Source organism: Argentina silus (assembly GCF_951799395.1).
Source record: "Argentina silus genome assembly, chromosome: 14".
Classification (NCBI taxonomy): Eukaryota; Metazoa; Chordata; class Actinopteri; order Argentiniformes; family Argentinidae; genus Argentina; species Argentina silus.
Window position 1 is genome coordinate 20,710,881 of NC_139668.1, and position 17,983 is coordinate 20,728,863.

At 53.5% G+C, this 17,983-nt stretch overlaps 2 protein-coding genes across 3 annotated transcripts in view; both read left to right on the forward strand.

Moving 5' to 3' along the window:
- Nucleotides 1–781: 781 nt before the first annotated feature.
- On the forward strand, nucleotides 782–10,280 carry LOC310814775 (solute carrier family 45 member 4-like; the record flags this gene model as incomplete). The annotated part of the gene is made up of 9 exons (XM_083684274.1): nucleotides 782–794; nucleotides 995–1,183; nucleotides 2,935–3,114; nucleotides 3,425–3,660; nucleotides 3,991–4,458; nucleotides 4,625–5,062; nucleotides 5,914–6,013; nucleotides 6,122–6,333; nucleotides 8,866–10,280. 9 exons carry the CDS (start codon nucleotides 782–784, stop codon nucleotides 9,211–9,213), a joined length of 2,184 nt encoding a protein of 727 aa, XP_083540400.1. The 3' UTR covers nucleotides 9,214–10,280.
- A 7,160-nt stretch (nucleotides 10,281–17,440) lies between these two features.
- The window catches only part of LOC310815175 (DENN domain-containing protein 3-like), a 26,997-nt gene continuing 26,454 nt past the window's right edge, over nucleotides 17,441–17,983 (forward strand). For both annotated transcript variants that reach the window (XM_083684847.1, XM_083684848.1), the window contains exon 1: nucleotides 17,441–17,579. The gene's annotated coding sequence lies outside the window, so the exon portion shown is untranslated. The remainder of the gene's footprint in view (nucleotides 17,580–17,983) is intronic.

Below are 17,983 nucleotides of genomic sequence, written 5' to 3' on the forward strand. Positions count from 1 at the left end.
GTCAGTAGTCAGGGTCTGTTGTGGTCAGAGTTCTACATGGAACCCAAAAGGACCAAATATGTTGTGCTGTGTTGATGGAACCCTGGTGTGTGTGTGTGCGTGTATGTGTGCGTGTGCGCGTGCGTGTGCGTGTGCGTGTGCGCGTGCGTGTGTTGGAGCAGGTCAGAGTTGAAGGTTGTTGGAGACTGCAGGGTAGCAGTGCTGCGTCTGCCTCTGTTCAGTATTGATGAGGTGAGATATTGATTATTAATATTCCATCCAGTCCTGAGACAGAAGAGGACTGTTCTGATCTCACTATGTCTCTGGTCCCGTCCTGCATCTCTGTGGCCAATACTAACCTGTGTGTGTGTGTGTGTGTGTGTGTGTGTGTGTGTGTGGGGCCTCCACCAGAGTCTCATGAGGATTATTAGATTAGATTCAACTTTATTGTCATTGTGCAGAGTACAAGTACAGAGACAACGAAATGTTATGACCTATGGAATACACACACACCCACACACACAAACCGCTCTAGGCATCTGGCTACACACACTGATGTGTACGGCCAGAGAGGGCAGTGTGCCTGCTCCAGAGGATTACCCTGCCTGGCCTGGCGCCAGCTGACCTTTGACCTCCAGGTGCCAGCTGGACACACAGGTCACATCCTGTCTGAGACAGGTCACATCCTGTCTGAGCCGCTCTGCGGATTCTGGGATTAACTAGTCTGATGTTGTTGTTGATGTTGTTGTTGTTGTTGATGTTGTTGATGTTGAGTAGAAATACTCAGTCAATAACAAGAACAATGTACCTGGCTGGTGGAGGCCAGGGGAGGCTGGTGGAGGCCAGGGAAGGCTGGTGGAGGCCAGGGGAGGCCGGTGCAGGCCTCTCTCTCTCTCTCTCTCTCTCTCTGTCTAATGTGATAAGAGAGAAGAGCAGTACTACAGACTGTTTTACCTGTGTATTCTAACCCTAACTGTGTGTGTGTGTGTGTGTGTGTGTGTGTGCTGCCCCCTAGGTCTGCCGGAGCAGTACTACAGTCTCACGTGGTTCCTGAGCCCCATCCTGGGCCTGATGTTCACGCCTCTGATTGGCTCGGCCAGCGACCGCTGCACCCTGCCCTGGGGCCGCAGACGACCCTTCATCCTGGCGCTCTGCGTGGGCACCCTGCTGGGGGTCGCCCTGTTCCTCAACGGATCCCTGATGGGTGAGGAGGAGGGGGAGGAGGGAGGGGCGGAGGGAGGGGCGGGGGGGGTGGGAGGGAGAGAGAGAGAATGTGTGTGTCTGTGCTGATATGTGCGGTGAGAGCTGTGTGTGTGTGTGTGTGTGTGTGTGTGTGTGTGTGTGTGTGTGTGTGTGTGTGTGTGTGTGTGTGTGTGTGTGTGTGTGTGTGTGAACCCTGTCAGTCTCTATGACATGGGAAAGGTTTAGGAACCAGTTCACAGGGGAGAGTTTCCTGTTGACACCTTCACGCCTCTGGACCTGCTTCCTGTCTGGACCCTCACGCAGGGCCGCTCCATTGTCACAAGAAAGCCTGACTACACACACACACACACACACACACACACAGAGAGGGGTGTCCCGGGGTGTTTAGGAGTGCAGGTGGACCGGGTGGTGATGACGGTCAGTAGTGGAGGTCTGTTGTGGTCAGTAGTCAGGGTTTGTTTTGGTCAGTAGTCAGGGTTTGTTGTGGTCAGTAGTGGGGGTTTGTTGTGGTCAGTAGTGGAGGTCTGTTTTGGTCAGTAGTCAGGGTCTGTTGTGGTCAGTAGTGGGGGTTTGTTGTGGTCAGTAGTCAGGGTCTGTTGTGGTCAGAGTTCTACATGGAACCCAAAAGGACCAAATATGTTGTGCTGTGTTGATGGAACCCTGGTGTGTGTGTGTGTGTGTGTGTGTGTGTGTGTGTGTGTGTGTGTGTGTGTGTGTGTGTGTGTGTGTGTGTGTGTGTGTGTGTGTGTGTGTGTGTGTGTTGGAGCAGGTCAGAGTTGAAGGTTGTTGGAGGCTGCAGGGTAGCAGTGCTGCGTCTGCCTCTGTTCAGTATTGATGAGGTGAGATATTGATTATTAATATTCCATCCAGTCCTGAGACAGAAGAGGACTGTTCTGATCTCACTATGTCTCTGGTCCCGTCCTGCATCTCTGTGGCCAATACTAACCTGTGTGTGTGTGTGTGTGTGTGTGTGTGTGTGTGTGAACAGACCTTTGGGTAAGACAAGGTCATGGCTCAGACCAGACCCAAAGGCACAGAGCACTCAAACCACGCAAAGCATTCTGGGAAATGTGCTATAACCTGAGGGGTGTGTGTGTGTGTGTGTGTGTGTGTGTGTGTGATTGAGACAGTGCCCCAAATGTAACATGATCATGTAATCATTGATTTGCATGTGTGAATGCAGTGGTGTGTGTCCAGTCAATACAGCGTGTGTGCGTGCGTGTGCGTGTGCGTGTGCATTGTTGATCATGTCTCTGCTATCATGCTAACACTAGCATGGCCGTGTCTCAATTCTTACAAACATGATTCCTGTCCTCCTCACCGCTTCCTCCTCAGAGAGGAGGGAGGAGATGAGGTTCCCCCTCAGAGAGGAGGGAGGGAGGAGATGAGGTTCCTCCTCAGAGAGGAGGGAGGGAGGAGATGAGGTTCCCCCTCAGGAGGGAGGGAGGGAGGAGATGAGGTTCCCCCTCAGAGAGGAGGGAGGAGATGAGGTTCCCCCTCAGAGAGGAGGGAGGGAGGAGATGAGGTTCCCCCTCAGGATGGAGGGAGGGAGGAGATGAGGTTCCCCCTCAGGAGGGAGGGAGGGAGGAAGGAGATGAGGTTCCCCCTCAGGATGGAGGGAGGGAGGAGATGAGGTTCCCCCTCAGAGAGAAGGGAGGGAGGAGATGAGGTTCCCCCTCAGAGAGGAGGCCTCTGAACGTTCTCCCGCTCTGCTACCATGCTAACACTGGCCTTTCTCCCATGATGCACCAGGGCTGGCCCTCGGGGACGTACCGAACAGCCAGCCAATCGGCATCGTGCTGACGGTGCTGGGCGTGGTGGTGCTGGACTTCTGTGCGGACGCCACGGAGGGACCAATCAGAGCCTACCTCCTGGACGTGGCGGACACGGAGGAGCAGGACATGGCCCTGAACATCCACGCCTTCTCCTCTGGTACGACACTCTAGCTTAGCCTAGCCTAGCCTAGCCTTCTCCTCTGGTACGACACTCTAGCTTAGCCTAGCCTAGCCTAGCCTTCTCCTCTGGTACGACACTCTAGCTTAGCCTAGCCTAGCCTAGCCTTCTCCTCTGGTACGACACTCTAGCTTAGCTAAGTATTTGACGGCAAATTGAAGAAAGGCATTGAACTACAAAAACGTTGGTGTTTTATTCTGCAATCCAACAGATCATTTAAAATCATTGCTGTGTGTGTGTGTGTGTGTGTGTGTGTGTGTGTGTGTGTGTGTGTGTGTATATATTCCAGGTCTAGGGGGAGCAGTGGGCTATGCGCTGGGCGGTTTGAACTGGACACACACCTTCCTGGGTTCCATCTTCAAGTCTCAGGAGCAGATTCTGTTTGTGTTTGCGGCCATCTTGTTTACGGGGTCGGTGATCCTGCACCTGCTGAGCATCGAGGAGCAGCAGTACAGCCCCCTGCAGGACCGGCTGGACGAGGACAACGACACAGCCTCCTCCACTGCTAACGCAGCTAACGCTAAGGTAGGCTAACGCTAAGGTAGGCTAACGCTACAGTCGGCTAACACTAGCCCGCTGGGCGCCCACCGCGAGCTAACCCTAATTATTAAGAAAATGTACACTCACCCAGCCCTTTATTACAACACTATAGTAATACTGGGTAATACTCCCTTTATTACAACACTATACTAATACTGGGTAATACTCCCTTTATTACAACACTATACTAATACTGGGTAATACTCCCTTTATTACAACACTATACTAATACTGGGTAATACTCCCTTTATTACAGGTGAGTGTAAGTGATGTTTTATTATAAACATTGTTATTGATATTATTTTTATTCTCCAGTTGAACGGCAGCCTCCATGGCCACGCCCCCCAGCTGGAGCTGATTGGAGAGGATGACCCCTATGACCCCTACGACGACAACCAATCGCAGCGCGGCGTGGACATGGACTTCCTGGATGTGGAGATGGTGCGCAGCAAGAGTGACTCGGTGCTCGCCATGTCCGACGACCACGACCACCTGGACTTCCTGCGCCACCTGGAGCCCTCCATCTTCGCCGACCGCCTGTCGTCCAATCCCGGTTCTCCTCCTCGCCGCAGCAGCAGCGCGGGCAGCCACGCCGACCTCCTGAGGACCAATCGAATCAGCCGCCTGTCGGCGTTCCTGGCAGAGGTGGAGCGGGATGGCGAGGGGGAGGAGGCGCTGCTCAACAACCAGCTGAACGCCAAGACCGCCAATGGACTGGCCAATGGGCTGGGAGGGGGAGGGGCCAGGGGAGGGGCTGAAGGAGGGGCACGCATGGGCATGAAGGTACACGCACAGACACACACACACACACACACACACACCAGGGTTCTACATACACACACACAGCGTTATTTAATGTATATCGGAATAATGATTGTTTTCCAAGACACTTTCGATAAAGTTTGTTTGGATGTAGCAGGTGTTAATAAAGTTTGTTTGGATGTAGCAGGTGTCGTCCAGCACCAGCGCGTCGGGGCGTCGGCGTCACACCTTCTACCGCCAGCCGTCCTGCACCTTCTCCTACTACGGCCGCGTGGGCGCCCACCGCTACCGCTACCGCCGGGCCAACGCCGCGCTGCTCATCAAGCCGTCCCGCAGCATGAACGACATCTACGAGCTGCAGCCCAGGGGGCGGGGCGCCGCCAGGGGGCGGAGCCAGCGGACACGCCACCAGAGCGGGACCACGGCGTGGAGCAGCGGTGACACGGAGAGCGAGGAGGGGGAGACGGAGACCACGGTGCGTCTGCTCTGGCTGTCCATGCTGAAGATGCCCCCCGAGCTGCTGCGTCTGTGCGTCTGCCACCTGCTCACATGGTTCTCCATCATCGCTGAGGCCGTCTTCTACACAGACTTCATGGGCCAGGTCATCTACCACGGAGACCCCACGGTAAGAACTACAACTACCATCATACACCACAATCTAGCCAGGTCATCTACCACGGAGACCCCACGGTAAGAACTACAACTACCATCATACACCACAATCTAGCCAGGTCATCTACCACGGAGACCCCACGGTAAGAACTACAACTACCATCATACACCAAGGGAGGGGGCTCACCTGTCTTTCTCCGGTGGGCTTTGAGCTGATGTCCGGTCAGGGAGGATGTTGTTGTTTGGAACTGAATAACTGAATTTCGCCGCGGTGACCTGAGGTTTCAACAGACTTACCTGCTCCTTTAAACCATACTTAACCATCATCTCCTCCTCCTCCTCTCCCTCTCCCCCTCCTCCTCTCTTCCTTCTCCTCCTCTCCCCTCTCCTCCTCCTCTCTCCTCCTCTCCTCCTTCTCCTCTCTCCTCCTCCTTCTACTCCTCTCCCCTCTCCTCCTCTCTCTCCTCCTCCTCCTCTCTCCTCCTCCTCTCTCTCCTCCTCCTCCTCTCTCCTCCTCCTCTCCCCTCTCCTCCTCTCCTCCTTCTCCTCCTCTCCCCTCTCCTCCTCTCTCTCCTCCTCCTTCTCCTCCTCTCCCCTCTCCTCCTCCTTCTCCTCCTCCTCTCCCTCTCTCCTCCTCCTTCTCCTCCTCTCCCCCTCCTCCTCTCTTCCTTCTCCTCCTCTCCTCCTCTCTCTCCTCCTCCTCTCTCCTCCTCTCCTCCTTCTCCTCTCTCCTCCTCCTTCTACTCCTCTCCCCTCTCCTCCTCCTTCTCCTCCTCCTCTCCCTCTCTCCTCCTCCTCCTCCTCCTCCTTCTCCTCCTCTCCCTCCTCCTCCTCTCCCTCCTCCTCCTCCTCCTCCTCCTCTAGGCTGCTGCTAACTCCACTGCTCTGCATAACTACCATAAAGGAGTCCAGATGGGCTGCTGGGGTCTGGTCATATACGCCATGACTGCTGCTATCTGCTCAGGTACACACACACACACACACACACACACACACACACACACACACACACACACACACACACACACACACACACACACACACAGGTCTGTAACAGCTCCTGTCTCCTCAGCTCTGCTCCAGAAGTACCTGGACAACTTTGACCTCAGCATCAAGGTCATCTACATCCTGGGAACGCTGGGCTTCTCCATAGGAACCGCCGTCATGGCGATGTTCCCCAACGTCTACGTCACCATGGTGATGATCAGCAGCATGGGCATCATCTCCATGAGCATCTCCTACTGCCCCTACGCTCTGCTGGGCCAGTACCACGAGATGAAGGAGGTGAGACCCTACACCCTACACACCCTACACCCTACACACACTACACACCCTACACCCTACACACACTACACCCCCTACACACTACACCCCCTACCCTACACCCTACACCCTACACACACTACACACCCTACACCCTACACACACTACACCCCCTACCCTACACCCTACACACCCTACACCCTACACACACTACACCCCCTACCCTACACACTACACCCCCTACACACTACACACCCTACACCCTAAACACCCCCTACACCCCCTACCCTACACACCACACCCCCTACACCCTACACAACCTACACCCCCTACACCCTACACACTACACCCCCTACACACTACACCCCCTACCCTACACCCTACACACCCTACACACACTACACCCCCTACACACTACACCCCCTACCCTACACCCTACACACTACACCCCCTACACACTACACACCCTACACCCTAAACACCCCCTACACCCCCTACCCTACACACCACACCCCCTACACCCTACACAACCTACACCCCCTACACCCTACACACTACACCCCCTACACACTACACCCCCCTACCCTACACCCTACACACACTACACCCTACACACTACACCCCCTACACACCCTACACACTACACCCCCTACACCCCCTACCCTACACACCACACCCTACACAACCTACACCCCCTACACCCTACACCCCCTACACCCTACACACTACACCCCCTACACACTACACCCCCTACACACTACACCCCCTACACCCTACACCCCCTACACCCTACACACCACACCCCCTACACCCTACACACACTACACCCTACACACCCTACACACTATACACCCTACACACCTACCCCCTACACACTATACACACTACACACACTACACACCCTCCACCCTCCACCCTACTCCCTACACACCCTCCACCCTCCACCCTACTCTCTACTGTCCTACTGATGACCTGTTCCAACTGACTGTCAGTCCTGTTGCCATCAGGTTGATATGGTTACAAGATTCAAGATTCTTTATTTGTCACGTTCATACAAGTATACAGTGAAATGCAAAAGTGACAGTGCCACAGAGTAGGGCAACAATAAGTTTTAAAATAGAATAAAATAGAAATAGAAGTACTACAAAATACACATTATGGACAGTATAAACAGTATAAGCAGTGCAATATAAACAGCAGATGGATGATTATGTGTGTGCATATGTGTTAAGATGACAGTGCATGTGTGAGTGACTTGAGGGGGGCACTGGTGGGGTCATCGTTGATGATCCTGATGGCATGGGGGAAGAAACTCAGCCTTAGCCTCTCTGTTCTTGCTGCATGACAGCGAAGGCGTTTTCCTGACCGCAGCAGCTGGAACAGTCAGTTTTTCGGGTGGTGAGGGTCCTTCATTATCCTGTAGGCTCTGGTCCTACACCTCCTGGTGTACAGGACATGGAGGGGGGGGGTTGGAGCTCCCATGGTCTTTTCTGCCAGGCGTACCACCCTTTGCAGAGCTCGCCTGTCCTGGGCCGTGCTGTTACCGTACCAGACGGTGATGTTGCCAGCCAGGATGCTCTCCACAGCTCCAGAGTAGAAGGACTGAAGGATCCTCCGGGAGACTTTGAATTTCCTCAGCTGCCTGAGATGGAACAGGCGCTGCCTTGCCTTTCCCACCAGAGAACTGATGTGGGTAGTCCAGGTCAGGTCTTCTGAGATGTGGACTCCCAGGTATTTAAAACTGCTCACCCTGTCCACAGCAGTCCCTCCGATGTCCAGCGGTGTGTAGGCCCTTAGTTGTTGTGCTCTCCCGAAGTCCACAATCAGCTCTTTTGTCTTGGAGACATTCAGGATGAGGCTGTTCTCCTGACACCAGAGTGACAGGTCCGCCACCTCGTCCAGGTAGCCTTTCTCATTGTTGTCAGAGATCAGCCCCACCACAACTGTGTCGTCTGCAAACTTAATGGTGGAGTTTTCGCTGGACTTAGCCACACAGTCGTGGGTGTACAGGGAGTAGAGGAGGGGACTAAGGACGCAGCCCTGGGGGGACCCTGTGCTCAGTGTGAGTGAGCTGGAGGTGTGTCTACCCACCCTGACCACCTGTGGCCTGGCCGTCAGGAAGTCCAGGATCCAGGCACACAGGGGAATGTTCAGTCCTAAACCAATCATCTTATCAGCCAGTCTGGTGGGGACTATGGTATTGAACGCTGAGCTGTAATCTATAAACAGCATTCTCACATAGCCCCCCTTCTGACTGTCAAGGTGAGAGAGAGTGGTGTGGAGGACCTGGGAAACTGCATCGTCTGTAGATCTGTTTCGGAGGGAGGGAGGAGCTGATGTATTCCTTAATCAGCCTCTCAAAGCACTTCATGACCACTGAGGTTAGAGCCACGGGTCTGTAGTCATTTAAGCAGGCTGGGGAGGTGATCTTGGGCACAGGGACGATGGAGGATCTTTTAAAACAGGTGGGAACTACTGAATTTGCCAGTTACATAACATGTTTGATTAAAAATCTGACACCCTGTCCCACCCTGTCACCCCCCCCCCCCCCAGTACATCCACCACAGCCCTGGGAACTCCCGCCGGGGGTTCGGTATCGACTGTGCCATCCTGTCATGCCAGGTCTACATCTCCCAGATCCTGGTGGCGTCGGCGTTGGGGGCGGCGGTGGACGCCACAGGCAGCGTCCGCGTCATCCCTGTGGTCGCCTCCGGGGGCTCCTTCCTGGGCTTCCTCACCGCCTGCTTCCTGGTCATCTACCCGGCCCACGGCGGGGGGGGCGGGGCCCAGCACAAGGCCCTGGCGGGGTCCACCTCCGCGACGGAGAAGGCGAGCGTCCTCAGACTCTCACGCACCGCCACCGCCACCGCCTGCCGGGTGGAGTGTGAGTCAACGCTGTGATTGGTCGGGGGTCAGGGACACCACTGGACACACACACACACACACACACACACACTGGACACACACACACACTGTTACCGTAGCAACGTGATGACAACGACGATGATATCACCCACAACTAACTAACTGACATCACCTCCCGCCCCGAGACTGTTGCATGCTGGGAGCTGATGTTGGGGGACCAGGGGGCCAAACGGTGCTGCTGGCCTCATCCAGGCGCTGTCCCTCTCAGAGCCTCCAGGGGGCGTCTGACCGCGACAGGACAATTCAGGGGTTGAACACTTAACGTCCATTAACGTGCTGGACAGACAGACAGACAGGCAGGCAGGCAGGCAGGCAGGCAGGCAGGCAGGCAGGCAGACAGACAGAACTCAGCGGGTTAACCGGACGGCCAGGCTACAGTCTAAGAGACAGAAGAATCATCTAATAAGTGAATCATTTGAAAATCTTCCTTTTGATTGAACTGGTTTATTAAGTGATTTGTTTTTATTTTTGTTTTGACTCGATGTCTCAAGAAGAAGACCATGTGGTTGTGGGGGGGGGGGGCTCACCGTCCGGCTGCAGAAGCTTTAACAGTTCAGGTGGAAGGTGGAGGGGTCAGAGTTCAGGACAGGTCTGGAGGCGGGACTAAACACACACACACACACACACACACACACACACACAGACCGCCACTAAATGATATCGATCCGGATAGTTCTGCTCGCGTGGCGCGGGGGGCTCCAGCCGGGGGGTTGGGGGGGCGCTGACCGTCCTCATTCAACGACTGGCTGCACCTGAAAACGTCCAAAATCGGGTTTGAATAAAGGTGAACTCTGTGGTGACATCACAGCAGACCTCCCACCGAGCCTTTTAACGCAGACGCAGGATTTTCCGGATCGCACCACAGACATGAGCAGTCTCCCTCCCCCCGCCGAGCAGTCTCCCTCCCCGCTGAGCAGTCTCCCTCCCCCCGCCGAGCAGTCTCCCTCCCTGCTGAGCAGTCTCCCTCTCCCCGCCGAGCAGTCTCCCTCCCCCCGCCGAGCCTCCCACTGAAACCACCAGACCTCCAACACGCCTCAACCGCACGGAGCAGTCGGGGGGGGGGGTTTGTCAGTGACAGGTGTGTATGTGGGGGGGGGGGGGTGTTTGTCAGTGACAGGTGTGTATGGGGGGGGGGGGGGGGGGGTGTTTGTCAGTGACAGGTGTGTGGGGGGGGGGGGGGAAATCAGTGAAAGGTGTGTGTGGGGGGTATCAGTGACAGGTGTGTGTGTGTGTGTGGGGGGGGGGGGGTCTCGGACAGGACAGGACCGCACGGTGGGGGGCAGCAGCAACTCAGCAGGAGGTCACGTCTTCTCCCACCGCTCCAGCTGGGGTGCTTCCCCTGCAGCGCCCCTGCTGGTGGGAGGCTGCAGTGGCAGTCAGACCCGTCCTCTAGGGGAGGGTGGTGTCCCTCTGGAATGTCAGTCTCCTGTTTCCTGTCTCTCACCTGTCAGTACTGGTCCAGCTGAGGTCCCCCCCCCCCCCCCTAACCCTAACCCCCCCCCCCCAGGGCATTAACACTGATGGACACACTTTAACTACATGTTGAAATCAGAGTCTTCAGGCTGGGAGGAGGGTCAGAGGCCTACATACCAAACACGAGGAGGAGGAGGAGAAGAAGGAGAAGGAGAAGGAGAAGAAGGAGAAGGAGGAGCTTCTTTGTCTCGTGTTCACAGATTGTGTCACTGCACAGTTTGAGCTCTTGTTGTTGTTTAAGGATGTTCTAATGCTGGTTAGATGTTTCATATGGGAGTGCCTGCAGAGAGGGGGGGGGGGGGGGTGAGAGGGTGAGGAGAGTCATCGTCCCACCCAACCCCACCCCACCCAACCCCACCCCACCCAACCCCACCCCACCCAACCCCACCCCACCCAACCCCAACCCACCCAACCCCAACCCACCCACCCCACCCCACCCAACCCCACCCCACCCAACCCCACCCCACCCAACCCCAACCCACCCAACCCACTTTGGCAGAACTTAAACTGTGCAGGAATTCAAGTTGATTCTTTTCCTTCCAGATAGAACTTGTATTTTATTTTTCTAACTGAATGAGGCAGGTCAAAGGTCATGAGTCTGTTATTCTACGTACTGGTAGTCTGTTTACATGAACACCTGCCCGCTGCATGCCAGGCTGGCACAGTGCTCTTAGACAGCCTAGCTGATGCTAACGCTAGCCTGGTAAAGCCTTGTCTCTCTGGCTCTGCACTCTGACAGCGTCTCCATTCTGGCTCTGCACTCTGACAGCGTCTCCATTCTGGCTCTGCACTCTGACAGCGTCTCCATTCTGGCTCTGCACTCTGACAGCGTCTCCATTCTGGCTCTGCGTGCCCTAGACTGGTTGCATCCTTGGGTAGGGGGCTCGGTAGAGCCACGGTGAAACTGACTGGGGTAAACGTCCAGCTGGTCTGTTACAGGACGTTGAGCGTAATGCTAGTCTGTTACATGGAGATCCTGCTGGTTACTATAGTTACTACGCTGGTGAAGGCTTTATAGTCCTATAGGTCAAAGACCTGTTGACCCAGAACCTAGTCAGGCTGTCTGGGTCCTAGGGCTGGGGCTGGGTCCTAGGGCTGGGGCTGGGTCCTGGGGCTGGGTCTGGGTCCTAGGGCTGGGTCTGGGTCCGGGTCCTAGGGCTGGGGCTGGGGCTGGGGCTGGGTCCTAGGGCGGGTCTGGGTCTGGGTCCTAGGGCTGGGGCTGGGGCTGGGTCCTAGGGCTGGGTCTGGGTCCTAGGGCTGGGTCTGGGTCCTGGGGCTGGGTCTGGGTCTGGGTCTGGGTCCTAGGGCTGGGGCTGGGGCTGGGTCCTAGGGCTGGGTCTGGGTCTGGGTCCTAGGGCTGGGGCTGGGGCTGGGGCTGGGTCTGGGTCCTAGGGCTGGGTCCGGGTCCTAGGGCTGGGGCTGGGGCTGGGGCTGGGTCCTAGGGCTGGGGCTGCCCAGAAACTATCCAGGTTTGCTGTGTTACTGCAGGAATACGTTGCTTGACCACCTTCTGCTTCCTTCTGCGTGTTGGTTCTGGTTCTGGTTCTGCTGAACAGATCCAGTTGATCCCAGAGCCGCCTAGCTCAGGTAACCTCCTCTGAGCTGTTGAGAATGTCAAGAGGAGAAGAAACCAAAACTTGAAGTGAAAACAAACAAAACTAAAGCATCAAGTTTTTGACAAATCAGACGAAAGTTGCAATAATGTGTTTTCTGCCTCAGTCAGAGTGACGGTGGTGAGATGTTTGTGATGCAGGGTGGATGTGTGTCCTGGTGGAAATGAAACAACATGTACTCATAGCTGAAGCTCAGCGTCGGTGTGGCCGGGGGGGGGAACCACGGGGGGAACCACGCCTTGAATACTTGAAGTGCAACTTGAGTGTTTCTACGATGTAAGGTTTCCTGAACCTCTTTGGAATGTTTAGATAAGAGTGGCCTCTGTTCCGGAATGTTGGGATTTGAGGGAGGGGGCCGGCCGCTCGGCCTCCTGGGAGTTGTAGTCCTTTGATTCCATCAGGTGACAACATGTAAAAATCCTGAATGTAAATCTTTGTTTTGTCGTTTCATGAACAGAGGATGTGATGTTGCACAGAACTTGCACATACAAAGTTGAACAGAATCATCTTGCAAAAGAAAAAATCAAAACTGTGGATATTTATTTTTTGAGCTCTTCCTCGTTAAATGGTTTCACTTTATTTAAAAGAACAGAATATATAAATATATAAGAGATATGAGATATGAGACAGTTATATATTTACAGCTGAAATTAATGCAAGAGAGAAGCGTTAGCAGAGGACTGGAATGTGTGTGTGTGTGTGTGTGTGTGTGTGTGTCCGTAAGTGTGTGTGTGTGTGTGCGCATGTTTGCGTGCATGCATGCATGCGTGTGTGCGTGTGTGTGTGCGTGCGCGCGTGTGTGTGTGTGTGTGTGTGTGTGTGTGTGTGTGTGTGTGTGTGTGTGTGTGTGTGTGTGTGTGTGTGTGTGTGTGTGTGTGTGTGTGTGTGTGTGTGTGTGTGTGTGTGTGTGTGTGTGTGTGTGTGTGTGTGTTACCTCTACTCAGTCTGTCCTCTTCCTGTCTACACGCGGCTGGTTTACAAGACTTTCTCTTCACACAGAAACGATGACGGCTGTTTGTTTAGGATCATCTCTCATTATGGTATTATATTATAAGATATAATCATCTTATTTTTATTATTCTATTCTTAATAGAATAACCTGTTTTTATGGATGGTGGGAGTGGCCTATTTTAATGGAAATGCTTCACGGACGTCACTTAAAGGTTAGAGTGGGAAGAACAGACTGTACTGTCCTGTATGCCTTGTTACCTGAAAGTTGTACATATTTATTTTTAGTTTCTTCTGCTGCTATAAAAAGCTGATTATTTTTCTTAGTTGTTTTTTTCTATAAGGACTGTATGTCTTGTACATATGCCTGATGCTTCACATGGAGGAGGATGGAAGAACACTGTATTGAATGCACCTTTAAACAAACTCTTAATAACCAAAACGTCTCTGATGATTCTTGCTGACTGATACTGTGTGTAGCAGAGGGGGTCAGGGGTCAGGGGTCAGGCTCTGGTCTAGTGGTAGACGCTTGTGTCTTCCTCGTGGGAGACCCGGGTTCGAACCTCCCGCTTGTCACGTTTATGGATCATATGAAGAAGAAGAACACACACACACACACACACGCGCACAGAGAGGTCTCAGATCACGGTCACCTTAGATAGTCACCAGTCGCCGGGTCACATCCGACACACACCCAGTCCCAAGTGAAACCACATCAGAAGAGAGGCTGGGGGAGGTAGAAATCAGAGGGGAGGCTGGGGGAGGTAGAAATCAGAGGGGAGGCTGGGGGAGGTAGAAATCAGAGGGGAGGCTGGGGGAGGTAGAAATCAGAGGGGAGGCTGGGGGAGGTAGAAATCAGAGGGGAGGCTGGGGGAGGTAGAAATCAGAGGGGAGACTGGGGGAGGTAGAAATCAGAGGGGAGGCTGGGGGAGGTAGAAATCAGAGGGGAGGCTGGGGGAGGTAGAAATCAGAGGACGGGCTAATTGTAATGCATGGAAGGGAACACGTGTGTTTGATACCAGAGCTCATCCCGTTCCAGGCATTACAATGAGCTGTCCTCCGATTTCTACCTCCCCCAGCCTCCCCTGGTGTTCTGCCTCCCCTGGTGTTCTACCTCCCCCAGCCTCCCCTGGTGTTCTGCCTCCCCTGGTGTTCTACCTCCCGCAGCCTCCCCTGGTGTTCTACCTCCCCCAGCCTCCCCTGGTGTTCTACCTCCCCCAGCCTCCCGCAGCCTCCCCTGGTGTTCTACCTCCCGCAGCCTCCCCTGGTGTTCTACCTCCCGCAGCCTCCCCTGGTGTTCTACCTCTCCCAGCCTCCCGCAGCCTCCCCTGGTGTTCTACCTCCCGCAGCCTCCCCTGGTGTTCTACCTCCCCCAGCCTCCCGCAGCCTCCCCTGGTGTTCTACCTCCCGCAGCCTCCCCTGGTGTTCTACCTCCCCCAGCCTCCCGCAGCCTCCCCTGGTGTTCTACCTCCCGCAGCCTCCCCTGGTGTTCTGCCTCCCGCAGCCTCCCCTGGTGTTCTACCTCCCGCAGCCTCCCCTGGTGTTCTACCTCCCCCAGCCTCCCCTGAAGCACAGAGCATCACAACCTCCCTGTTCTCGCTGCTCCACCTTCACACCTGATCAGCCATGACATCACTACTCTGACATCAACGCCAGGGCACCATGACCTCACACAGCTATGACCTCACACAGCTATGACCTCATCACAGTGATGACCTCACACAGCTGCAGTCCAACCAGAGGTCTCCGTAGAGCAGAGCAGACTGGAGATACAGGACCCATTTGTTTTGGCATAAAACATGGTGTAATTTCTGACTGGTGAAACCAACATGTCCACAAATACCATCAAATACAAGCTTAGAATCTGTACTTGAACCTCCCAGTACTGTGATTGATTGACAGCTTCACTGTCCCATTACTTCCTCAGGACCCTCTATGTCCTATAGCCCCTCCTACAGGACAGAACAGAGACATAGAACCATCACACACACACACTAACACACACACACACACACACACACACACACACACACACACACATACACTCACCCAGCCCTTTATTACAGCACTATACTAATACTGGGTAATACTCCCTTTATTACAACACTATACTAATACTGGGTAATACTCCCTTTATTACAACACTATACTAATACTGGGTAATACTCCCTTTATTACAACACTATACTAATACTGGGTAATACTCCCTTTATTACAACACTATACTAATACTGGGTAATACTCCCTTTATTACAACACTATACTAATACTGGGTAATACTCCCTTTATTACAACACTATACTAATACTGGGTAATACTCCCTTTATTACAACACTATACTAATACTGGGTAGGGCCTCCCTTTGCTCTCGAAACAGCCTCAATTCTTCATGACATTGATTCCACAAGATGTTGGAAACATTCCTTTGAGATTCTGGTCCATGATGACATGATTGCATCACACAATTCCTGCAGATTTTTCAGGTCTTTCAAGCTGTGAATCTCTCGTTCTACCACATCCCAAAGGTGTTCTATTGGATTCAGATCCGGTGACTGGGAAGAACTGAAGAACACTGAACTCATTGTCATGTTCATGAAACCAGTTTGAGACGTCTTTTGCTTTGTGACATGGTGCATTATCATGCTGGAAGGAGCCATTAGAAGATGGGTCAATTGTGGCCATGAAGTGATGCACATGGTCAGCAACAACACTCAAATAGGCTGTGGCATTCAAGAGATGATTGATTGGTATTAACGGGCCCAAAGTGTGCCAAGAAAACATTCCCCACACCGTTCCACCACCTCCACCATGAGAAGGTGTACAGGTGTTCCTCCACCATGAGAAGGTGTACAGGTGTTCCTCCACCATGAGAAGGTGTACAGGTGTTCCTCCACCTCCACCATGAGATGGTGTACAGGTGTTCCACCACCTCCACCATGAGAAGGTGTACAGGTGTTCCTCCACCTCCACCATGAGAAGGTGTGTGTGTGTGTGTGTGTGTGTGTGTGTGTGTATATATATATATATACACATATACATATACACACACACCACCACCACCACCTCCACCTTCTCATGGTGGAGGTGGTGGAATGGAAGGAGGAATGATATTTAACACGTTTTTGACACCATTCCTGATTCTGTTTCATGCATTACAATGTGCCCGTCCTCTAATTTCTACCTCCACCAGCCTCCCTTGGTGAGATGTATAACCATAACCTACATCGTGTAGACAAACATTGCTTGGTTTGATAGCAGAATACTGGACTCTTTGACGATGCTGCCACCTAGCGGTATACGTGTAGAACTACAGCTCACACCGTAGTGGATAATGTCCGTTGACAGGCATTATCAGGGCGCAGTATTTAAAAACGTTTAATCTGGATCAGGATTATTCTTTTTTTGCGATCCAGGATCAGATCTATCTGGCATATTTTGAAAAAAATATGAACAGTAGAACGGATCATAGGTGACAGCCACCCTTCACACCGGCCCGGAGAATGCCACGTCATAATCGGTATTTCCAAAACCATGCATTCCTCCTCTATCCTCCTCCTCCAACCATTATGATCTATCCGACTTTCTGAGACGGGCTATTATTGTTCATTTATACGAACCTGATAAAACACCACAACTCTGAGTTCATTCACTAGACTAGTATGTCTACAAACATAGACACATTGACTTCCTGGACGTCGCTTTGGATAAAAGCGTCTGTAAGTGACTTATATATACTGTATATAGTTTCTATCTATCTATCTATACACACACACACACACACACACACACACACACACACACACACACACACACACACACACACACACACACACACACACACACACACACACACACACACACACACACACACACACACACACACACACACACACACACACACACACACACACACACACACACTAATTTAAATGTTAACTTTATAATTGGTTCAGATTTGAACCGCAGTTCAACCGCCTTTTTACCAGGAAGTTGTTCGGAGCAGCAACAGTTGGAATTGGTCCCCGCCTCCCGGTCCCCGCCTCCCGGTCCGCCCCTCCCGGTCCCCGCCTCCCGGTCCCCGCCTCCCGGTCCGCCCCTCCCGGTCCGCCCCTCCCGGTCCGCCCCTCCCGGTCCCCGGTCAGACCTCCCTCTGTCAGAGAGCCGTGGTCGGTCAGAGAGCCGTGGTCGGTGAACGGGGGTTCGCTACGGAGCTTCCAACACTTTTATCCACATTAATCTGGATTTAAACACCTTCGTTCTCCGTCATCCGGTTGACAGCGCGGAGGACGACCCACCGGGTAACTTCAGGTTAGTGACGTCCTGTCTTCTGGTTGAGCGCGTGTCACGGTGTCAAACCGACCACGCGGTGACGTCGTTCCTCTGAAACCACCGTCTTGAACCTTCAAATCAATGACGGTTCACGGTGAAACCGGGACGCTGTCCTGCTGTCAGGTCCGTGTGTGGAGGAGTCCTCTCGGGTCAGGAGAGCCCGGTTTGTCCCCGCGGGGCTGGTCCTCTGTCGGTACCGGCGTTACCAGGGTTACCTGTCACCTGTCGCTATTAATAGCTCGGTGTCACCGGCTCCGAAATACCGGAGAACCGGACTGGCCGGTGTCACACAGAGTTCAGCCGTAGACGGTGTCATGGAATGATTTGAGCCAGCTAGCTCCTCAACAATGCAACAATTATTATTATTATTATTATTATTATTA